The sequence below is a fragment of the Artemia franciscana genome, chromosome 1 (genome assembly GCF_032884065.1).
Source record: "Artemia franciscana chromosome 1, ASM3288406v1, whole genome shotgun sequence".
Taxonomy (NCBI): Eukaryota; Metazoa; Arthropoda; class Branchiopoda; order Anostraca; family Artemiidae; genus Artemia; species Artemia franciscana.
Genome location: NC_088863.1, coordinates 43,396,253 through 43,416,960, shown reverse-complemented (window position 1 = coordinate 43,416,960; position 20,708 = coordinate 43,396,253). Strand labels below are relative to the sequence as shown.

The 20,708-nt window shown below is 35.8% G+C and overlaps 1 protein-coding gene across 3 annotated transcripts in view; it reads right to left on the bottom strand.

Annotated features, from left to right (window-relative positions):
- Positions 1 to 20,708, bottom strand: part of LOC136030046 (protein white-like) — a 71,438-nt gene that overhangs the window by 12,918 nt on the left and 37,812 nt on the right. For all 3 annotated transcript variants that reach the window (XM_065708678.1, XM_065708669.1, XM_065708684.1), the window contains one exon: positions 1,962 to 2,190. In XM_065708678.1, coding sequence (XP_065564750.1) covers positions 1,962 to 2,190 — 229 coding nt within the window. The remainder of the gene's footprint in view (positions 1 to 1,961; positions 2,191 to 20,708) is intronic.

The following is a 20,708-nucleotide window of genomic DNA, read 5'->3' as shown; positions in this document are numbered from 1 at the left end:
CACCCCCTAAAAGTCATAGGGACTGCCAGAAGGCAGATCACGAAGGCAAATCAGAAGAATGATCTGCCAGAAGGCAGATCACGGATGCGTGTTTATTTGTTTGTTTGTTTTTTTCCCCAGGGGTGATCGTATCGACCCAGTGGTCCTAGAATGTTGCGAGAAGGCTCATTCTGACGGAAATGAAAAGTTCTAGTGCCCTTTTTAAGTCACCAAAAAAATTGGAGGGCGCCTAAGCCCTCACCCACGCTAATTATTTTCCCAAAGTCAACGGATCAAAATTCTGAGATAGCCATTCTATTCAGCGTAGTCAAAGAATTTACAACTATGTCTTTGGGGACGACTTATTCCTCCACAGTCCCCGTGGGAGGGGCTACAAGTTACAAACTTTGACTAGTGCTTACGTAGAGCAACAGTTATTGGGAAGTGTACAGATGTTTCCAAGGAGATTTTTGTTTGGGGGGAGAGGCTGAGAAGAGGGGGATATGTTGAAGGAACTTCCCATCGAGGAATTTTTCATGGGGGAAGAAAATTTCATTGAAGGGAGCGCAGGATTTTCTAGCATTATTTAAAAACAAACAATGAAAAAATAAATATGAAAAAGTTTTTTTCAACTGGAAGTAAGGAGCAGCATTAAAACTGGAAACGAACAGAAATTATTACGCATATGAGGGGCTAACCTCCTCCTAATACCTCGTTCTTTACGCTAAAGAATTTTTAGTAATTTCAACTATTTATTCTATGCCTTTTGTTATTCAGGGGTCATTCTTAATGATATGGGACAAAATAAGCTTAAGTATAAAGAGCGAGGTACTAACGAGAGGGTGAACCCCCTCATATATGTAATAAAAACATGAGAATACAAAAGTTCGTTACGTAAGCTAGTTTATAAGTTATGTACATTTTTTACTAATAAGAACATTCGTAAAAAATTGAAATTTCTAGTTGCCTTTTCAAGTAGCCAAAATATTGGAGGGCAAGTAGGCTTCTTCCCCCGCTCTTTTTTTCTCAAAATCATTCGATCAAAACTATGAGAAAGCCATTTAGCCAAAAAAAATAAATATGAAAATTTCGTTTTAATTATTCCTATGCGGAGAGCCAAAATCAAAGCATGCATTAATTCAAAAACGTTCAGAAATTAAATAAAAAAACAAGTTTTTTTAACTGAAAGTATGGAGCGACATTAAAACTTAAAACGAACAGAAATTGTTTCGTATATGAAAGGGGCTGTTTCCTCATCAACGCCCCGCTCTTTACACTAAAGTTTTTTACTGTTTTAAAAAGAAGAGTTGAAAGAGCTAAACTTTAGCGTAAATAGCGAGGCATTGATGAGGAAGCAGCCCCTTTCATATACGAAGCAATTTCTGTTCGTTTTAAGTTTTAATGTCGCTCCTTACTTTCAGTTAAAAAAACTTGTTTTTTTTTATATTTAATAATAGAAAGAGTTGTGCACGATCAAGATTTTTTCTGTTGTTTTATTTACGTAAAATGATACTGCTTAGTTTAATGAAGACATTTCTGAATAGTTTGGTTTTCAATTTCATAACAATTACAACCCAACAAGGATTACGTACGTCAGTGGTATAGGAAACGAGATAGTCCCCTCTCTTCGATTGGTTTAAATTACTCGTAATGAGAATTGAAATAACACGGGACGCAAGCTCGGAAGAAGACGGATAAATTCTAAGTTTAAGAGGGCTAGACAAAGCTTCTTAAGTACTCAGAGTTTCCACAGTTTTTTTTTTTTTATTTCTATTAAAAAAGACGTTTTTCAACGGGAATAAGGAGTAAAATTAAAACAAAAACCAACAGCCTTGGGCCAGTTTCGTTTATTTTCGTTATTTTTCTTTGCCATTTCATCCGTGGAAATAACAAAATGCATTAACATTTTAGTTGGCTATTGCGAAACATTGTGCTTTTTTACGAAGTATATGTAAAAAGAAAAAAATAAAATAAAATCTCACCGTAAGACGTTGCACACAAAGCCACTAAAATGCATATCCCTGCAGCAATAATGAATCTGTCGATGCTTGGATTTAATCCAATTGTAAAATAAGGGAGCATTAAGAATAAAACGGGCAAAATAATGAAACGGGGTAGGTCCGACATTGTCTTGGCCAAAAAGTAGACGTCTGTTCTATACATACCATTGTCATGTTCGTGCAAAAATACACTAATTTCCTCTGTAAATACCTATAAATGGGAAATTAATTATTGAATTGAGACAGATGGCGTTATCTTACTGCTTTTTTTTTCTGGGAAACAGAGGTCGTAACTTTCAATAGAATTATCTAATTAAATATAAAACTTATACTAGTTAGTTAATTTGGCACTCTTTCAAATTATACATATCTTTATAGGTCACTATGATAAAATCATAATATCAAAGGGTTATATTATTACGGTTCTCTTAATGAAGAAAGCTAGGGAAGGGGAAACTTAAGAAAATTCAAAATCTTTACCGAGTCAATGAGCGAAGAGCATAAAACAATACTACATAAATGACCTGGCTTTTCAAGCTATTTGATCCTGAGGGTTGTTATTGTTTAATCTATACCTCCAGTGTATTGAATTTCTGTTGTTCTGTGACAAGCCCAAGCTTAACATTTTTTAGAGCTAATAAAAAAAATATACTAAGCAACAATCGACTATCATAAACATTTTAAAGCTTCTTGATGGCTTCGTTCGTCTTTTTCTTAATTCTTTCTTTGATTCAGATTAAATTCTTCAGACCAATTTTTTTAACGATTTGGTTGCAACCTTCTTGTCTTTTACTGACTGGCGTAAAAGTAGTAGGAAACTTCTCTAATGTAACATAAAAAAAGATGAGAAATTTGCAAGGTACAAAACGTATGGCTTATTTGGCCATATTGCCAAAACGCATAGCCAAGAAGTGTAAACCTGGAAATAAATTCTCAAATTTCTGCTAAAAAAGCAGGAATTTCCACTATCATTTCAATTTGTAACACCAACCTCGAATATTTTGGACTAACACAAACTTGATGGAATTTACCCTTTCATCATTATGTGAATGGCTAAGAAAACATAATTTCGGAAACAGTCTACCTTTATGGTGGGCTTACAAAAATTTAATAAATGTTTTCTCAAAAGTGCATACTGCATGGCTTATGACCACTCAAACGAGAATTTTAGCTTTTTAAATTTATGGACACTTAGCATAGCAAACAATTTATCGTACTCGCAGCAGAAATTTCCCCTTTCTTTCTCGTACAAACTCCAAATTTCTGGTCAATACCTTACAGTTTCATAATTAAGAGCCAAACAGCTTCATTATTAAGAAATCAACGTCAAAAAGTTAATCATTCAACTTAAAAGACCACGTTTTTGCCATGTCAAAAACTTAAGCTTCAGATTTTTTTTGCAAGTGACTGACTTCATATAAATGAAAATTAAGGCTCTCGCTAAAGTTGGTCTATGATATTTTCTTTGTCGATGGCTGGGACATTTGGCAACTTTCTTCCTACTTTTCTCCTCAGTTAAAGCAGCCATAACAGTTTCTAAACACAGTTGAAAACTATCTTTATGTAATTTTTTTGCTCTTGGAGGAATGCGTGGTGGAAATAGCACATCAAAGATGATTTGTTCAGCCCTCTTGTGACATAATGCGGTTGGAAACAAACGTTGTGAAATGGCTGATTAAGTGAGCAAGTTCCGTGCTTAAGGACGTACGCGAGAGGCCGTGTTTTTTCAAAGAGAGGTCGAGGCACAGCTTTCAACAAATGGAATGAATGTATGAGAAAGAATATAATGAATTTGCTGCATGAAACAGCAAAATCATATAAGTCTCAAGATTCTAGGGGAATGCACGGGTCTGAAGAGTCACCTGGCGTATCAGCGTTTTAAAAGTTATCACTTTTTTAACTTTAATAAATCCAAAATTGTTAAGGCTCTTAGGAATGAATATCAACAAATGCATTAGACTGTCGATCCACATTCATTTTTTTTTTAGTAGTCTTGGCTATGATGGTGATTTATTATGATATAGAAATAAAGACACTCAGCTTGAAATAGGTATTGTTTTCAGTAAAGTTTAATATTTTTCTGGTCTTCAGAAGGCAAGGGACAATTAGCCCTACTCCTCTTAGTTCCTGCTCCTTTTGAGTTTCACTTGGTTATTTATTGTAATTTCTGTAGTTTTTTGGTTTTATTTATTTATCGATTTATTATCGTTGGGGAGGGGTGATAGTCTTCAAAATTCAAAAAAGCATGCTGTTTCTCTGAAAAAAAATTACACAAAAACTTTCAACAATTAACACACAGCCCAAGCACGGATCCAGAGCCTTAATTTGGGAGGGGCGGCAGTGCCAAAAGGAGAAAGTGAAACACCACCCTCCTTCCTACAATTTTGTTTAAAGTAATTGAAATAAAAACGGTTTTACTTTCCACGTAATGCAGCACAACGGGTGATCAACTGGTTCACTTTGCCGCTTGCGCAAGGCATTGGAAAACTTTGACGAGGTCGAGATTGCCACTAAATGTCGATATCCTTTCGCGAATCAGAGGCGACTACAGTCAAAGAGAAGGTTACGCGCTCGTTGCCTGTTGTATTTAGTGAGTTGTAAAATTTTTGATTGCTCTTTGATACCATCACGGTGAGGTAATTTTGCAATATAAGATGAATGGATAATCTAAGCGTCTGGACACCAACGTGAAAGGCTCCTATAGAAATTGGACAAAAAATATAGAAAAATCCTCTTTCAAAATACATTGTCAGAAACGCGCCCATTTTTTAAATGACAATGTTTGTGGATTAGATGATTATTTCTAATGTTGTTACAGGTACTGTTGTCAAAGGTATCAAAAGCAAAGAAAAAAGGTAAGGGATAAGAAAAATCCTAGCCAGTTGGCTGGAAAAAAAAACAAGTTTTACTGAGGCTGCAAAACTTATCCCAATCAAGGTGAAAAGCAGACGTGGCAAAAGATTGGCAGAAGATAATCAGTGTATTTTGATGCAGCGGACAACAAACTCTGGAGCCAGTTTGATTTTTTGTCCAAAATGTTTCTCTATGAGACTACAAGAGAACTATCGTGAAACTACCGTGAACTACCGTGAGAAAACATTACCGTGCAAAGGACCTTGTAGAGGTACGTCAGAAAGAATAGTTGGCGTTAAGGTGCCCTACAACGGGTATAGCCAATTATTATAGCCAGTCGTCAGTCGTCAAGAGAGCAGGGTTGCCACTCGGTGAGGGAAAAAAGATTTTACTGATCCTTTGGTTGACTTTGTGATTTTCTTCAATAATCTAGTGATTTATGTGCTGATTTAGTTGTTTTTTTTTTGTTTAGGCAATATATAAAATGACTAGAAATAGTGAAAAATCCTTAGGGGTGATCTGTGTCTCTGTCTCCGGGGAGAAGTGGTAGGGATAATTTGCATGCTTATACAGGACCCAGCACTGTCACCGTCCAATCTTCTTGTCCTGGGTCTGTCAAATTTTTCCAAGGGAGTCTGGATTATTGATAGAAGAAACTAAAAAGATTGCAGAAATAGAATAATCAATTATAGAACATAAGAGAAGCATTAAAACATTTTCCAACGGCCACAAACTAAATCTCATGGTCATGGTCGCATAAACAATATTTGTACAGCGCTTGCACGAGCAGTTCTCAGGTGCCACACAATCTGGACACCTCCTAAAATTCCAAGATGTCGGCGCATGGATTTTACATTATGTTTTTGCTTATGTTTAAGTTTAATTTAGTTTATTTGTCCTCAATTGTCGGCACAATGGACAATTTTGTCGGCACATTCTTTATACACCCCCTCAAAACTCGAAAACCGAGATACACCCCTGCTGGGAATGCCTTAAGGGTGGACATAACTGGCCTAACCTCACTATCCAGAAAAGTCCAAAGAAACTGTACAGGACGCAGAAACTGCAGCTTTGGTCGGTTTGACTACAAAAATGCCCAACTGGAGGTAAAAGCGTTTAGTATAGGCCTCAAAGACAGCGCCAGATGCCGGTAAACATTTGAGTTCCCGTATTCGAGGTTATAAGCGTACTTGCAAGTCATCAAGAGAAGTTAAGAGGTGTGGATGTGGCATATACAGTATACAGTAACAATGGCTTTCTTGGAAAAAAAAGAAACCTTTCTTGGGCAGAAGAATCCAGCTTTGACCTATATCTTTTTCACAAGCAAATCAACCTGTTCCTGCAATCCCCATTTCTTTATATTCTTAGCCACCACTCTTTTTCCTTTCAAACAAGTTCGTGGCAACGAACTGTTGCAAGGAGCGACCTGGCTCAATAGTAACCGAAACTCTAAAAAACGAAATTTCGAGATCAATAGATACATCAAAAGAATTAAACTTTAATGCTGATTTTAAATATATAAGTTTCATCAAGTTTAGTCTTACCCGTCAAAAGTTACGAGCCTGAGAAAATTTGCCAAATTTTCGACAAAAGGGAGAAACACCCCCAATAAATCATAAAATCTTAATCACACTATCAGATTCAGCACACTATCAGTTTCAGCGTATCACAGAACCCTACTGCAGAGGTTTCAAGCTCCTATCTGCAAAAATGTGGAATTTTGTTTTTATTTTGCCAGAAGAAAGATCACGGATGCGTGTTTATATGTTTTTGTTGATTTTTTTTTTCCAGGGGTTATCGTATCGACCCAGTGGTCCAAGAATGTCGCGAGACGGCTCATTCTAATGCAAAGTAATTTCAAAAGAGCTAATATTCTAATTAAACAGTCTTTATGATTCAGAGGTCGTTCTTAAAGTATTGGAACAAAATTTGAACTTTAATATACAGAGCGAGGTATTGACGAGAGGGCAACCCCCTAATATACGTAATAAAAATATGCGAATGTAGAAGTTCGTTACGTAAGTTAATTCGTAAGTTACGAATATTTATTGCTAATAAAAACTTTCGTAAGTAAAATTGAAGTTCTAGTGGCCTTTTTAAGTAACCAAAAAATTGGAGGGTAACAAGGCCTCCTCTCCCGCCCATTTTTTTTAAAATCGTCCGATGAAAACTTTGAGAAAGCCATTTAGCCAAAAAAGCAAAAATTGATATGCATTTTTTTTTTTGTGATTCATGTACGATGAGCCAAAATCAAAACCTACATTAATTCAAAAACATTCAGAAATGAAATAAAAAAAAGAAGTTTTTTTTAACTGAAAGTAAGGAGTGACATTAAAATTTAAAACGAACAAAAATTATTCCGAATATGAAAGGGGCAGTCCCCACCTCAATGCCTCGCTCTTTACCCTAAAGTTTGACTCTTTGTCATAGTTCTCTTTTTAAAAAAAAAGAAAACTTTAGTGTAAAGAGCGGGGCGTTGAGGAAGGGACAGCCCCTATCATATACGGAATAATTTCCGTTCTTTCTAAGTTTTACAGTCGTTCCTTACATTCAGTTTAAAAAAATTGATTTTTTTACTTAATAGAGAACATAAAACCCACTGTATCACAACCCAAAATGTATGAAGAAGGCCGACGAAAAAACTAGGTTGCTTGGTAAATTCTGCAACGTTGATAGGTACTGAATATTCACGAAATGGGATAAAACCTTTCCATTTTTCATCATTTGAGTGGTATCAAAGGAGTAGCTTGTAATGATACATCAAAAGGACAAAATGTGTACGTCATTCGCATCGACATATACAATTCCGATACCCCTCTTCAAACAATCTAATGTGTGCAACACAACTCCGGATTTTGCCTGATCACGGGTACAACTCAAAATTATATTCAAGGTCTGTATCAGTGCATTCACTTTTAATGAGCATCATTAGTTTCCTCCAATCTTGAAGGACTCCAGAGAGGCAGACAGTTAAACTGGCTTAAAGCACATGAACTAAGTTTTCAAAATCGGCAAAAAAAAGTTCAATCAGTATTGCCTTTGCCATAGAATTTGATAGTACGAAGTTCCAATTATCTAGCTTTAAGAGGTTATCTAGAGATACAGGAAACATGTATGAAGATCCTCACTGCTCGCGGCAACCACTACAGTCTTTTAAGCAGATCATATTGCCTTCTTTGTCACATTATCCAACTATTCCATCCATATCTATTTGCAAGAACATGCAATCCTTTAATGTCACCGTTAAAAGACAAAAGAGTATAAGATTTTCGTTTTCCGCAGCTCACTATGGTTTTCTGTTCAGTTGGTGGGTGGCTTCTGAGGCATAGCATCAAGTCTACCACCTTTGAGTCAATCAACTCACTGCTAATTTTTTCATTAACGAGCCACTCATTCAAGCTACTTGTAATACCCCAGAAATACCCCACCTCAAATACCCCAGAAGAGTTGATTTAGGTCCTCACCGAGAAAAAATCTTCCCAGAAATGGCACTTTTCTTAAATATAGAGGATGCATGTGAGAGAAGCTCATGAGAAAGCGATTTCTTCACACGGTGAAGTCCTGTGTCACCAGCAATATCAGCACTCGCCAATATCCTTTCACAATACCAATACTCTTTCACTATGCTAAAATTAGCTTTATCTCCGTCCAAGTACTGCTCAAGTGCTCTATCTCAAGATTACGAATATCGAGCAAATCGTCATCACTGCATCGAAAAGGATGGTGCCTGGATTCCAGAACATGTTTCACTTTATCAACAGCTTTATGCTGATGCAGGATGAAGGAAGGGCGATCTTCGTGGTTAACGGTGTCAGACTCACAGTGAGATACAACACGTAGCATCTCACTGAACGCAGTTATGACAGAGGCACAAAAAGGAAGAGTTAAATTCCATTTCAGAAGTCCCAGCTCATTCATGGTAATCCCTGTAATTCCACCCTCCGTATTTGAATCCAAATTAATAGTAAGATTTTATCGCATGATGAGTGGATGTGCAATTGAATTCGACTTTTCGGTGGTCCACATTCAAAAGCCCACTGCAGAAACCTAATGTATCCCTGGGGATGAAAACCTGCATCTATGAGGAAGAGGCTGCTTCCTCATCAACGCCCCGCTCTTTACGCTAAAGTTTGACTCTTTATCTCAATTCTTCTTTTTAAAACAGTAAAAAAACTTTAGCGTAAAGAGCGGGGCGTTGATGAGGAAGCAGCCTCTTTCATATACGAAGTAATTTCTGTGCGTTTTAAGTTTTAATGTCGCTCCTTACTTTCAGTTAAAAAACTTGTTTTTTTTATTTAATTTCTGAACGTTTTTGAATCAATGCATGTTTTGATTTTGGCTCTCCGCAGAGGAATAATCAAAACGAAATTTGCATTTTTTTTTTTGGCTCAATGGCTTTCTCATAATTTTGATCGAATGATTTTGAGAAAAAAAGAGCGGGGGACGAAGCCTAGTTGCCCCCCGATTTTTTGGTTAATTAAAAAGGCAACTAGAACTTTTAATTTTTTACGAATCTTTTTATTGGTAAAAGATTTACGTAACTTATAAATTAGCTTACGTAAAGAACTTTTGTATTCTCATGTTTTTATTACATATATGAGGGGATTCGCCCCATCGTCAGTACCTCGCTCTTTACACTAAAGCTTAAATTTTATCCCAATTCATTAAGAATGACCCCCTGAATCACAAAAGCCGTAGAATAAGTAGTTGAAATTACTGAAAATACTTTAGCGTAAAGAGCGAGGTATTAGAAGGAGGTGAGCCCTCATATGGGTAATAATTTCTGTTTGTTTTAAGTTTTATTGCTGTTCCTTACTTCCAGCTGAACAAGCTTTTTCACTTTTATTTTTTAATTGTTTTTTTTAAATAATGCTAGTAAATCCTGCTCTCCCTTCATGGAAATTTTCTTCTCCCATTGCAAATTCTCGAAGGAAAGTTCCCCCAGCATATCCCCCTCTTCTCAACCCCTCCCCCAAACTAAAAAAATCCTCCTGAAAACGCCTGTATACTTCCCAATAACCATTACTATATGTAAGCACAGGTCAAAGTTTGTAACTTGTTGCCCCTCCCACGGGGACTGTGGGGGAGTAAGTCGTCCCCAAAGACATAGTTATAAGGTTTTTCGACTACGCTGAATAAAATGGCTATCTCAGAATTTTGATCCGTTGACTTTGGGAAAATAATTAGCGTGGGAGGGGGCCTAGGTGCCCTCCAATTTTTTTGGTCACTTAAAAAGGGCACTAGAACTTTTCATTTCCATTAGAATGAGCCCTCTTGCAACATTCTAGGACAACTGGGTCGATACGATCACCCCTGGGAAAAAGAAAAAAAAAAAAACAAATAAACACGCATCCGTGATCTGCCTTCTGGCGAAAAATGCAAAATTCCACATTTTTGTAGATTGGAGCTCGAAACTTCTACAGTAGGGTTTTCTGATACGCTGAATCTGATGGTGTGATTTTCGTTAAGATTCTATGACTTTTAGGGGGCGTTTCTCCCTATTTTCTAAAATAACGCAAATTTTCTCAGGCTCGTAACGTTTGATGGGTAAGACTAAACTTGATGAAACTTATATATTTAAAACCAGCATTAAAATGCGATTCTTTTGATGTAGCTATTGGTATCAAAATTCCATTTTTTAGAGTTTTGGTTACTATTGAGCCGGGTCGCTCCTTACTACAGTTCGTTACCACGAACTGTTTGATACTCCCAGTTTTTGACTGTTAAGGCATATACAATTTCATGACGTACAGCTTGATCGTAGGTGAAAGCGGTGTAACTGAGTCTTAGTTCTCTCGCAGCTTTCTGGAAAGTCTTAATGGCTTTTTTTCAACTTCTGGGCTAGAGGGAGAGAAGGAAACCAATGGCAGGTACCCGGTATTGGTAATAAGAATATCAGCTTTACTGTCAGGTGCTGATTTTTGTGCTGATTATAAATATATGAAACTCATTAAATTTAATGATGTCCATAAAAAACCTACAAGCCTGAGAACATTAGCCTGAATTTTAAAACGAAAAGTTCCCCCCCTCTTCACCCAAAAAAACTTACAATTTGAATAACAATCACATCATTAGATTCAGCTTATTAGAAAACCCAACTGCGGAGGTTCCTATCTAGGAAAAATATGGAATTGTGGATTTTTCTTCCGGGAAGAAAACAGATGTATGTTTATTTAATTTGTTTCCCTGGGGTGATAGTTTCGAATCAATGGAACTATAAGATCAGGAGGGTGCTGATTCGAATGGAATGCAAATACTCCAATGCCCTTTTTAAAGGACCAAAAATATTGGGTGGGGCAACTAGCCCCTCCCGCACCCATTTTTGTGTTGTATGGGATTTTTTGGCAAAAGGAAAATTTCTGTGGGGAGGAGGGATGGATTTCCCACAGGGAGGATTTTCCAAGGGGAGGAAATCTTCCTTGGCAAATTTAAATGGGAGGTGGTGGTTGTAGTGATGTTTCTTCAGCTGAAAAAACGAGTTGTTTTCAACTGAAAGTAATGAGCAGTGTTAAAACTTAAAACAAACAAAAATTATTCCTTATATTTGGGGTTGCTACCCCTTCCTCAGCCCACGCTCTTTACGCTAAAGTTTGACTTCTTGTCACAATTCTGTAAGAAAGACTGCTAAAACATAAGGGTCGTTTGACTTTGAACGATAATTATTTACAAAGAACTTTAGCGTAAATAACTATGACTTTAGCATAAAGAACAAGGGTTGAGAAAGGGACAGCCCCCTTGATATAGGGAAGAGTTTCTGTTCGTTTTAAGTTTTAATACTACTCATTATTCTCAGTTTAAAAAGCTGTTTTTTATTTAATTTAAAATAAAATCTAATGACAAGGTGACATATTACCGTCTTTAAGAAAAGCGCAGTTCAGTTCCAATCAGCATGTACATAATGAAAAGCTGGCTAATGCTAGGAAGCAAGACTCCCTAGATTAGGCTAGAACAAGACTACAGAAATGACCAATAATTTCTAGTTATTATGTGAGAAGTAGTCCTAATTAGAAGAATTACACATGCTGGAAGCTAGAGGGACTGTTTGATAAAATGTTTATCTTAGGCGCCATAAATTAGTAACTGATCAATTTTGCTGCAGCATTAGCAAAAGTAGGTCAAAACAGACGCGGTCAAGGGCGCTGGTGGAAAACTTTCCAGTGGAGGGGAGGGGTAGACGCCAAAATAGTAATGGTGGTTGTGTGACAGGGAATATATTTCAAGATATTTTTTCGTAGGAATATGTAGGAATAAGTTTATTTTTAAATAATTTTAGGGAAAAAACTCTCAAACAAAAAGAGCAATTAAATTACATGCAAAATGAAACCAAACACAGTAAATTTTAAACGACAAAGATTCCTGGCAAACGGATCAATTTATTTAACCAATAATAATTTTTATTATTATGCATCTAATCTTAAAAGAAAATCAAACTAAAACCAAAATTAAAATGATATTTATTTCTTTGCTAGATTATAAAAGATGTAGACTTGGGTTTATGCGATTAAATAAAAAATAACAAGTTTTTTTCAAATGAAAGTAAGGAGAAATTAAGGAGAAAGTAAGGACGAACAGAAATTACTCCGTATATGAAAGGGGATTTTCCTCCTCGACGCCCCGCTCTTTACGCTAAAGTTTTTTTATTGTTTTAAAAAGTAGAGTTGCGAGAAAGAATCAAACTTTAGCGCAAGGAGCGGGGTGTCGAGGAGGAAAAGCCCCTTTCATATACGGAGTAATTTCCGTTCGTTTTAAGTTTTAATGTCGCTCCTTAATTTCATTTCAAAAAACTTGTTTTTTTTATATTAATTTCTGAAAGTTTTTGAATTAATGCATGTCTGATTCTGGCTCTCCGTAAATAAATTATTAAAATGAAATCTGCATATTAGTTCTTTTTTTTTGGCTAAATGGCTTTCTCTTAGTTTTGATCAGACGGTTTTGAGAAATAAGGGGTGGGGAAGAAGGCCTAGTTGCCCTCCAATTTTTCAGTTACGTAAAAAGGCAACTAGAACTTTTAATTTTTAACGAACGTTTTTATTAGTACAAAATATACGTAACTTAAGAATTAATTACGAAACAGACTTTTATATTCTTATATTTTTGATTATATATATAAGGGGGTTTGTCCCCTCGTTAATACCTCACTCTTCATACTAAATCTTAAGTTTTATCCCAATTCTTTAGGAATTACCCCTGAATCAGAAAGGCCGTAGAATAAATAATTGAAATTACTAAAAATAATTTAGCATAAAGAGCGAAGTATTTATCTCCTCCTAAATACCTCGCTCTTTATGCTAAATTATTTTTAGAACCCCTCATATGCGTAATAATCTCTGTTCGTTTAAAGTTTTAATGCTTCTCCTTATTTTCAATTGAAAAAACTTTTCAGGTTTATATTTTCATTGTTTTTTTTTAATAGAAATGCTAGAAAATCCTGCGCCTTTTAATTGAATTTCTCTTCCCCCATGAAATATTCCTCCAAGGAAAGATCCTCCCATAGATCCCCCTCCCCTGAGCCCCACACCCAAACCAAAAAATCTCCCTGAAAACGTCAGTACACTTCCCAATAACCATTACTGTATGTAAACATTGGTCAAAGTTTGTAACTTGTAGCCCCTCCCCATAGGGACTGTGTGGGGGGGGAAGTCATCCCCAAAGACATAGTTATTATGGTTTTTGACTATGCGGAACAAAATGGCTATCTCAAAATTTTGATCCGTTGACTTTGGGAAAAAAATGAGCGTGGGAGGGGGCCTAGGTGCCCTTTAATATTTTTGGTCACTTAAAAAGGGCACTAGAACTTTTTATTTCCGTTAGAATGAGCCCTCTTGCAACACTCTAGGACCACTTGGTCGATACGATGACCCCTGGGAAAAAAAAACAAACAAATAAGCACGCACCCGTGATTTGTCTTCTGGCAAAAAATACGAAATCCCACATTTTTGTAGATAGGACCTTGAAATTTTTTCTATAGGGTTCTCTGATACGCTGAATGCGATGGTGTGATTTTAGTTAAGATCCTATGACTTTTAGGGGGTGTTTCCCCCCTATTTTCCAAAATAAGGCAAATTTTCTCAGGCTCGTAACTTTTGATGACAAAGACTAAAGTTGATGAAACTTATATATTTAAATTCAGCATAAAAATCCAATCCTTTTAATATATCTTTTAGCATCAAAATTCCGTTTTTTAGAGTTTCGTTTACTATTGAGCCGGGTCGCTTCTTACTACAGTTCGTTACCACGAACTGTTTGATTTCACACGCCATAGTTAGAAATTGTATAGTAGTTTATATAATAGTTATAGAAGGTTAAACTATAAACCATAATAGTTTATAGAAGGAGTAGGGATGCTCAAAAATCATCTTGCCAATATAGATACAACGTTTTGATTTTAGATTGGTCATGTGAAATGTACATCTTTCATAACAGGACAATTCACCCCTCTCAAACTCAAATCCCTTATATATTCAGACATTAGAAAAAATAGAATCGCAAAAGAAAAACAAAATTTAAACTGAACTATCTAGTTTTAAAATTGACCCTCTTTCTTTTTGTTGTCCTATTCAACTGAATAAAATGAATAGGTTAAAAAAAAAATTCATCACAAGAGAATTTTATCAAATAGTTTGTGATAAAAAAATGAAAGGAGAAAATGACTTGGGCTTATATTCACCAAAACTAAAAATGGAATTTTCATGACACTTGCTCCACCGGCAATGGATTTTTACGTTGATTCTAAATACACAAAATTCTTTCAGTTTATTGTTACCCACCCAAAACCAAAAATCTGGGAAAATTTGCATGATTTTTGAAAAAAGGCAAAACATCCCCAAAAAAGAAAGCAATCTTTACGAACATCCTATTGTTAGATCAGAGAACCCTACCATAGAGGTTTCAAGCTCCAATCTTCAAAATTTGAAATTTTGCTTATTTTTTTCACAAGAAACGTCGTCGATGCATTTTATTTGTTTTGTTTTAAACAGTTCGTGGTAACGAACTGTAGTAAGGAGCGACCTGGCTCAATAGTAACCAAAACTCTAAAAAAAAAGAATTTTGATACCAACAGCTACATCAAAAGAATCGCATTTTAATACTGATTTAAAATATAGAAGTTTCATTAAGTTTAGTCTTACCCATTAAAAGTTCGAGCCTGAAAAATTTATGTTATTTTAGAAATAGGGAGAAACACCTTCTAAGAGTCATAGAATCTTAAGGAAATTTACACCATCAGATTCAGCGTATCAGAAAACCCAGCTGTAGAAGTTTCAAGCTCCTATCTACAATTAAATAAAAAAACTAATTTTTTTAGCTGAAAGTAAGGAGCGACATTAAAACTTAAAACGAACAGAAATTACTCCGTATATGAAATGGGTTGTCCCCTCCGTAACCCCTCGCTCTTTACGCTAAAGCTTTTAATTGTTTTAAAAAAGAGAATTGAGGCAAAGAGTCAAACTTTAGCGTAAAGAGCGAGGGATTGCAGAGGGGACAACCCATTTCATATACGGAGTAATTTCTGTTCGTTTTAAGATTTAATGTCGCTCCTTACTTTCAGCTAAAAAAAATTAGTTTTTTTTATTTAATTTCTGAACGTTTTTGAATTAATGCATGTTTGGTTTAGGCTCTCCGCACATAAATTATTAAAATGAAATTTGTATATTCATTCTTTTTTTGGCTAAATGGCTTTCTCTTAGTTTCGATCAGACGATTTTGAGAAATAAGGGGTGGAGAAGGAGGTCTAGTTGCACTCCAACTTTTCGGTTACTTAAAAATGCAACTAGAACTTTCAATTTTTAACGAATGTTTTTATTAGTAAAAAATATACGTAACTTAAGAATTAACTTGCGTAACAAACTTTCAAAATCTTATATTTTTATTATGTATACGAGGGGGTTTGTACCCTCGTTAATACCTCGCTCTTTACACTAAATCGTAAGTTTTGTCCCAATTCTTTAAGAATGACCCCTGAAGGCCGTAGAATAAATAGTTGAAATTACAAAAAAACTTTAGCATAAAGAGCGAGGTATTTATCTCCTCCTAAATACCTCGCTCTTTATGCTAAAGTATTTTTAGAACCCCTCATATGCGTAATAATCTCTGTTCGTTTTAAGTTTCAATGCTACTCTTTCCTTTCATTTGAAAAAAAACGTTTTCATGTTTATTTTTCATTGTTTTCTTATAGTAATGCTAGAAAATCCTGCGCCCTTTTCATTGAATTTTTCTTCCCCCATGACAGATTCCTCCAAGGAAAGATCCTCCAACATAGCCCCCTCCCCTCAGCCCCACCCCCAAACACAATAAAATCCCCCTGAAAACGTCTGTACACTTCCCAATTACCATTACTATATGTAAACACTGGTCAAAGTTTGTAACTTGCAGCTCCTCCCTCAGGGATTGTGGGGGAGTAAGTCATCCCCAAAGACAAGGTTATTATGGTTTTCGACTATGTTGAACAAAATGGCTATCTCAAAATTTAGATTCGTTGACTTTGGGAAAAAAATGAGCGTGGGAGGGGGCCTAGATGCCCTCCAATTTTTTTGGTCACTTAAAAAGGGCACTAGAACTTTTCATTTCCGTTAGAATGAGCCCTCTTGCGACATTCTAGGACCACTTGGTCGATACGATGACCCCTGGGAAAAAAAAAAACAAAAAAAAAACAAATAAACACGCACTGCACCTGTGATTTGTCTTCTGGCAAAAAATACAAAATTCCACATTTTTGTAGATAGGAGCTTGAAACTTCTACAGTAGGGTTCTCTGAAACGCTGAATCTGATGGTATCATTTTCCTTAAGATTCTACGACTTTTAGGGAGTGTTTCCCCCTATTTTCTTAAATAAGGCAAATTTTCTCAGGCTCGTAACTTTTGATGGGTAAGACTAAACTTGATGAAACTTATATATTTAAAATCAGCATTAAAATGCAATTCTTTTGATGTAGCTATTGATATCAAAATTCAATTTTTTAGAGTTTTGGTTACTATTGAGCCGGGTCGCTCCTTACTACAGTTCGTTACCACGAACTGTTTGAAAATGTGGAATTTTGTATTTTTTTTTCCAGAAGGCAGATCACGGATGCGCGTTTATTTGTTTGTTTGTTCTTTTGTTTTTTTTCCCAGGGGTGATCGTATCGACCCAGTTGTCCTAGAATGTTGCGAGAGGGCTCATTCTAATGGAAATGAAAAGTTCTAGTGCCCTTTTCAAGTGACCAAAAAAGTTGGAGGGTACCTAGGCCCCCTCCCACGCTAATTATTTTCCTAAGTTCAACGGATCAAAATTCTGAGATAACCATTTTATTCAGCGTAGTCGAAAAACCCCACAGTTCCCGTGGGAGGGGCTACAAGTTACAAACTTTGACCAGTGCTTACATATTAGTAATGGTTATTGGGAAGTGTACAGGCATTTTCAGGAGTATTTTTTGGTTGGGGGAGGGGTTGAGAAGAGGGGGATATGCTGGGGGAACTTTCCATCGAGTAATTTGTCATGGGGGAAGAAAGTTTCCATGAACGGAGCACAGGATTTACTAGCATTATTTAAAAAAAAAACAATGAAAAAATAAATATGAAAAAGTTTTTATAGCTGGAAGTAAGGAGCAGCATTAAAACTTAAAACGAACAGAAATTATTACCCATATGAGGGGCTCACCTCCCCCTAATACCTCACTCTTTACGCTAAAGTATTTTTAGTAATGTCAACTATTTATTCTACGGCTTTTGTGATTCAGGGGTCATTCTTAATGAATTGGGACAAAATTTAAGATTTAGTGTAAAGAGAGAGGTACTGACGAGGGGGCAAACCCTCTCATATATGTAATAAAAGCATGAGAATAAAAAGTTCTTTACGTAAGCTAATTTATAAGTTACGTATATCTCTTACTAATAAAAAGATTCGTAAAAAATTAAAAATTCTAGTTGCCTTTTTAATTAACCAAAAAATTGGAGGGCAACTAGGCTTCCTCCCCCGCTTTTTTTTTCTCAAAATCATTCGATGAAAATTATGAGAAAGCTATTTAGCCAAAAAAAAAAAAAATGCAAATTTCGTTTTAATTATTCCTCTGCGGAGAGCCAAAATCAAAACATGCATTGATTCAAAAACGTTCAGAAGTTAAATTTTAAAAAAAACAAGTTTTTCCAACTAAAAGTAAGGAGCGACATTAAAACTTAAAATGAACATAAATTACTTCGTACATGAAAGGGGCTTTTCCTCCTCAACGCCCCGCTCTTTACGCTAAAGTTTTTTATTGTTTTAAAAGGTAGAGTTAAGAGAAAGAGTCAAACAGAAATTATTACGTATATGAGGGGTTCGTTCCCTCCTTAATACCTCGCTCTTTACGCTAAAGTATTTTTAGTAATTTCAAAAGAGCTATTTATTCTAATTAAACGGCCTCTGTGATTCAGGGGTCATTATTAAAGAATTGGAACAAAAATTTAAACTATAGTTTAAAGAGAGGTACTGACAAGGGGGCAAACCCCCTCATATATATAATAAGAATATACGAATATAGAAGTACATTACGTAAGTTAATTTATAAGTTACGTGTGTTTATCAAACAGTTCGTGGTAACGAACTGTAGTAAGGAGCGATTCGGCTCATTAGGAACCAAAACTCTAAAAAATTGAATTTTGATATCAATAGCTACATCAAAAGAATCGCATTTTAATGCTGATTTTAAATATATAAGTTTCATCAAGTTTAGTCTTACCCATCAAAAGTTACGAGCCTGAGAAAATTTGCCTTATTTAGGAAAATAGGGGGAAACACCCCCTAAAAGTCGTAGGATCTTAACAAAAATGACACCATCAGATTCAGCGCATCAGAGAACCCTACTGTAGAAGTTTCAAGCTCCTATCTACAAAAATGTGGAATTTTGCATTTTTTGCCAGAAGACAAATCACGGGTGCGTGTTTATTTGTTTGTTTTTTTTTTGTTTTTTTTTTTTTTTTTTTCCCAGGGGTCATCGTATCGACCAAGTGGTCCTAGAATGTCGCAAGAGGGCTCATTCTAACGGAAATGAAAAGTTCTAGTGCCCTTTTTAAGTGACCAAAAAAATTGGAGGGCATCTAGGCCCCCTCCCACGCTCATTTTTTTCCCAAAGTCAATGGATCAAAATTTTGAGATAGCCATTTTGTTTAGCATAGTCGAAAATCATAATAACTATGTTTTTGGGGATGACTTACTCCCCCACAGTCCCTGGGGGAGGGGTTGCAAGTTACAAACTTCAACCAGTGTTTACATATAATAATGGTTATTGGGAAGTGTACAGACGTTTTCAGGGTTTTTTTTTGGTTTTGGGGGTAGGGTTGAGGGAGGGGGCTATGTGGGAGGATCTTTCCTTGGAGAAATATGCCATGGGGGAAAAATTCAATGAAAAGGGCGCAGGACGAATGTGGTCACGTTAGAAAAAAACGTCAAATTAAGAGCTTAACATACAATGCTGGGTGTTCGGAGCCTCTCTATTATGGAGTATAATTTGAAAATAACACAACTATACGAGCGATAAAACATATATACCACAACCATAACTCAACTAACTAAAGAACTGCTAAGAGATAACACAACTATAAAGCGAAAACAGGTGAAAACTAACGGGAAAATAAACGAACTAAGAGGTGGAAGGGGCCCAGAGAAAAAATATAATCCTTTTTCAATTTTGAGCCTAACTTCCGCAAAGGAGTAATAACGTCAGAAGCCCTGAAATACCGAATTATTTTCTTTTCAAACAGTTCGTGGTAAGGAACTGTAGTGAAATTTTAAAAAACGGAATTTTGATGCTAAAAGATACATCAAAAGAATCGAATTTTTACGATGATTCTAAATATATAAGTTTCAATTAATTTAGTCTTTGCCATCAAAAGTTACAAGCCTGAGAAAATTTGTCCTATTTTGGAAAAAAGGGGGAAACATCCCCTAAAAGTCATAGAATCTTAACGAAAATCACACTATCGCATTCGGTATATCAGAGAACTCTATAGCAAAAATTTCAAGCTCCTATGTAAAAAATGTGGAATTTTGTATTTCTTGCCAGAAGACAAATCACGGGTGCGTGTTTATTTGTTGTTTTTTTTTCCCAGGGGTCATCTTATCAACCAAGTGGTCCTAGAATGTCGCGAGAGGGCTCATTCTAACGGAAATGAAAAGTTCTAGTGTCCTTTTTAAGTGACCAAAAAAAATGGAGGGCAAATAGGCCCCCTCCCATGCTCATTTTTTCCAAAAGTCAACAGATTAAAATTTTAAGATAGCCATTTTGTTCAGCATAGTCGAAAACCATAAAACTATGTCTTTGGGAATGACTTACTCCCCCACAATCCCTGAGGGAGGGGCTGCAAGTTACAAACTTTGACCAATGTTTACATATAGTAATGGTTATTGGGAAGTGTACAGACGTTTTCATGGGGATTTTTTGGTTTGGAGGGTGGGGTTGATGGGAGAGGGCTTTGTGGGAGGATCTTTCCTTTGAGGAATATGTCATGGGGGAAGAAAAATTCAATGAAAAGGGCGCAGGATTTTCTAGCATTACTATAAAAAAACAATGAAAAAATAAACATGAAAACGTTTTTTCAAATGAAAGTAAGGAATAGCATTGAAATTTAAAACGAACAGAGATTATTACGCATATGAGGGGTTCTAAAAATACTTTAGCATAAAGAGCGAGGTATTTAGGAGGAGATAAATACCTCGCTCTTTATGCAAAAATATTTTTAGTGATTTCAACTATTTATTCTGCGGCCTTTTTGATTCAGGGGTCATTCTTAAAGAATTGGGACAAAACTTACGATTTAGTGTAAAGAGCGAGGTATTAACGAGGGTACAAACCCCCTCGTACACATAATAAAAATATAAGAATATAAAAGTTTGTTACGTAAGTCAATTCTTAAGTTACGTATATT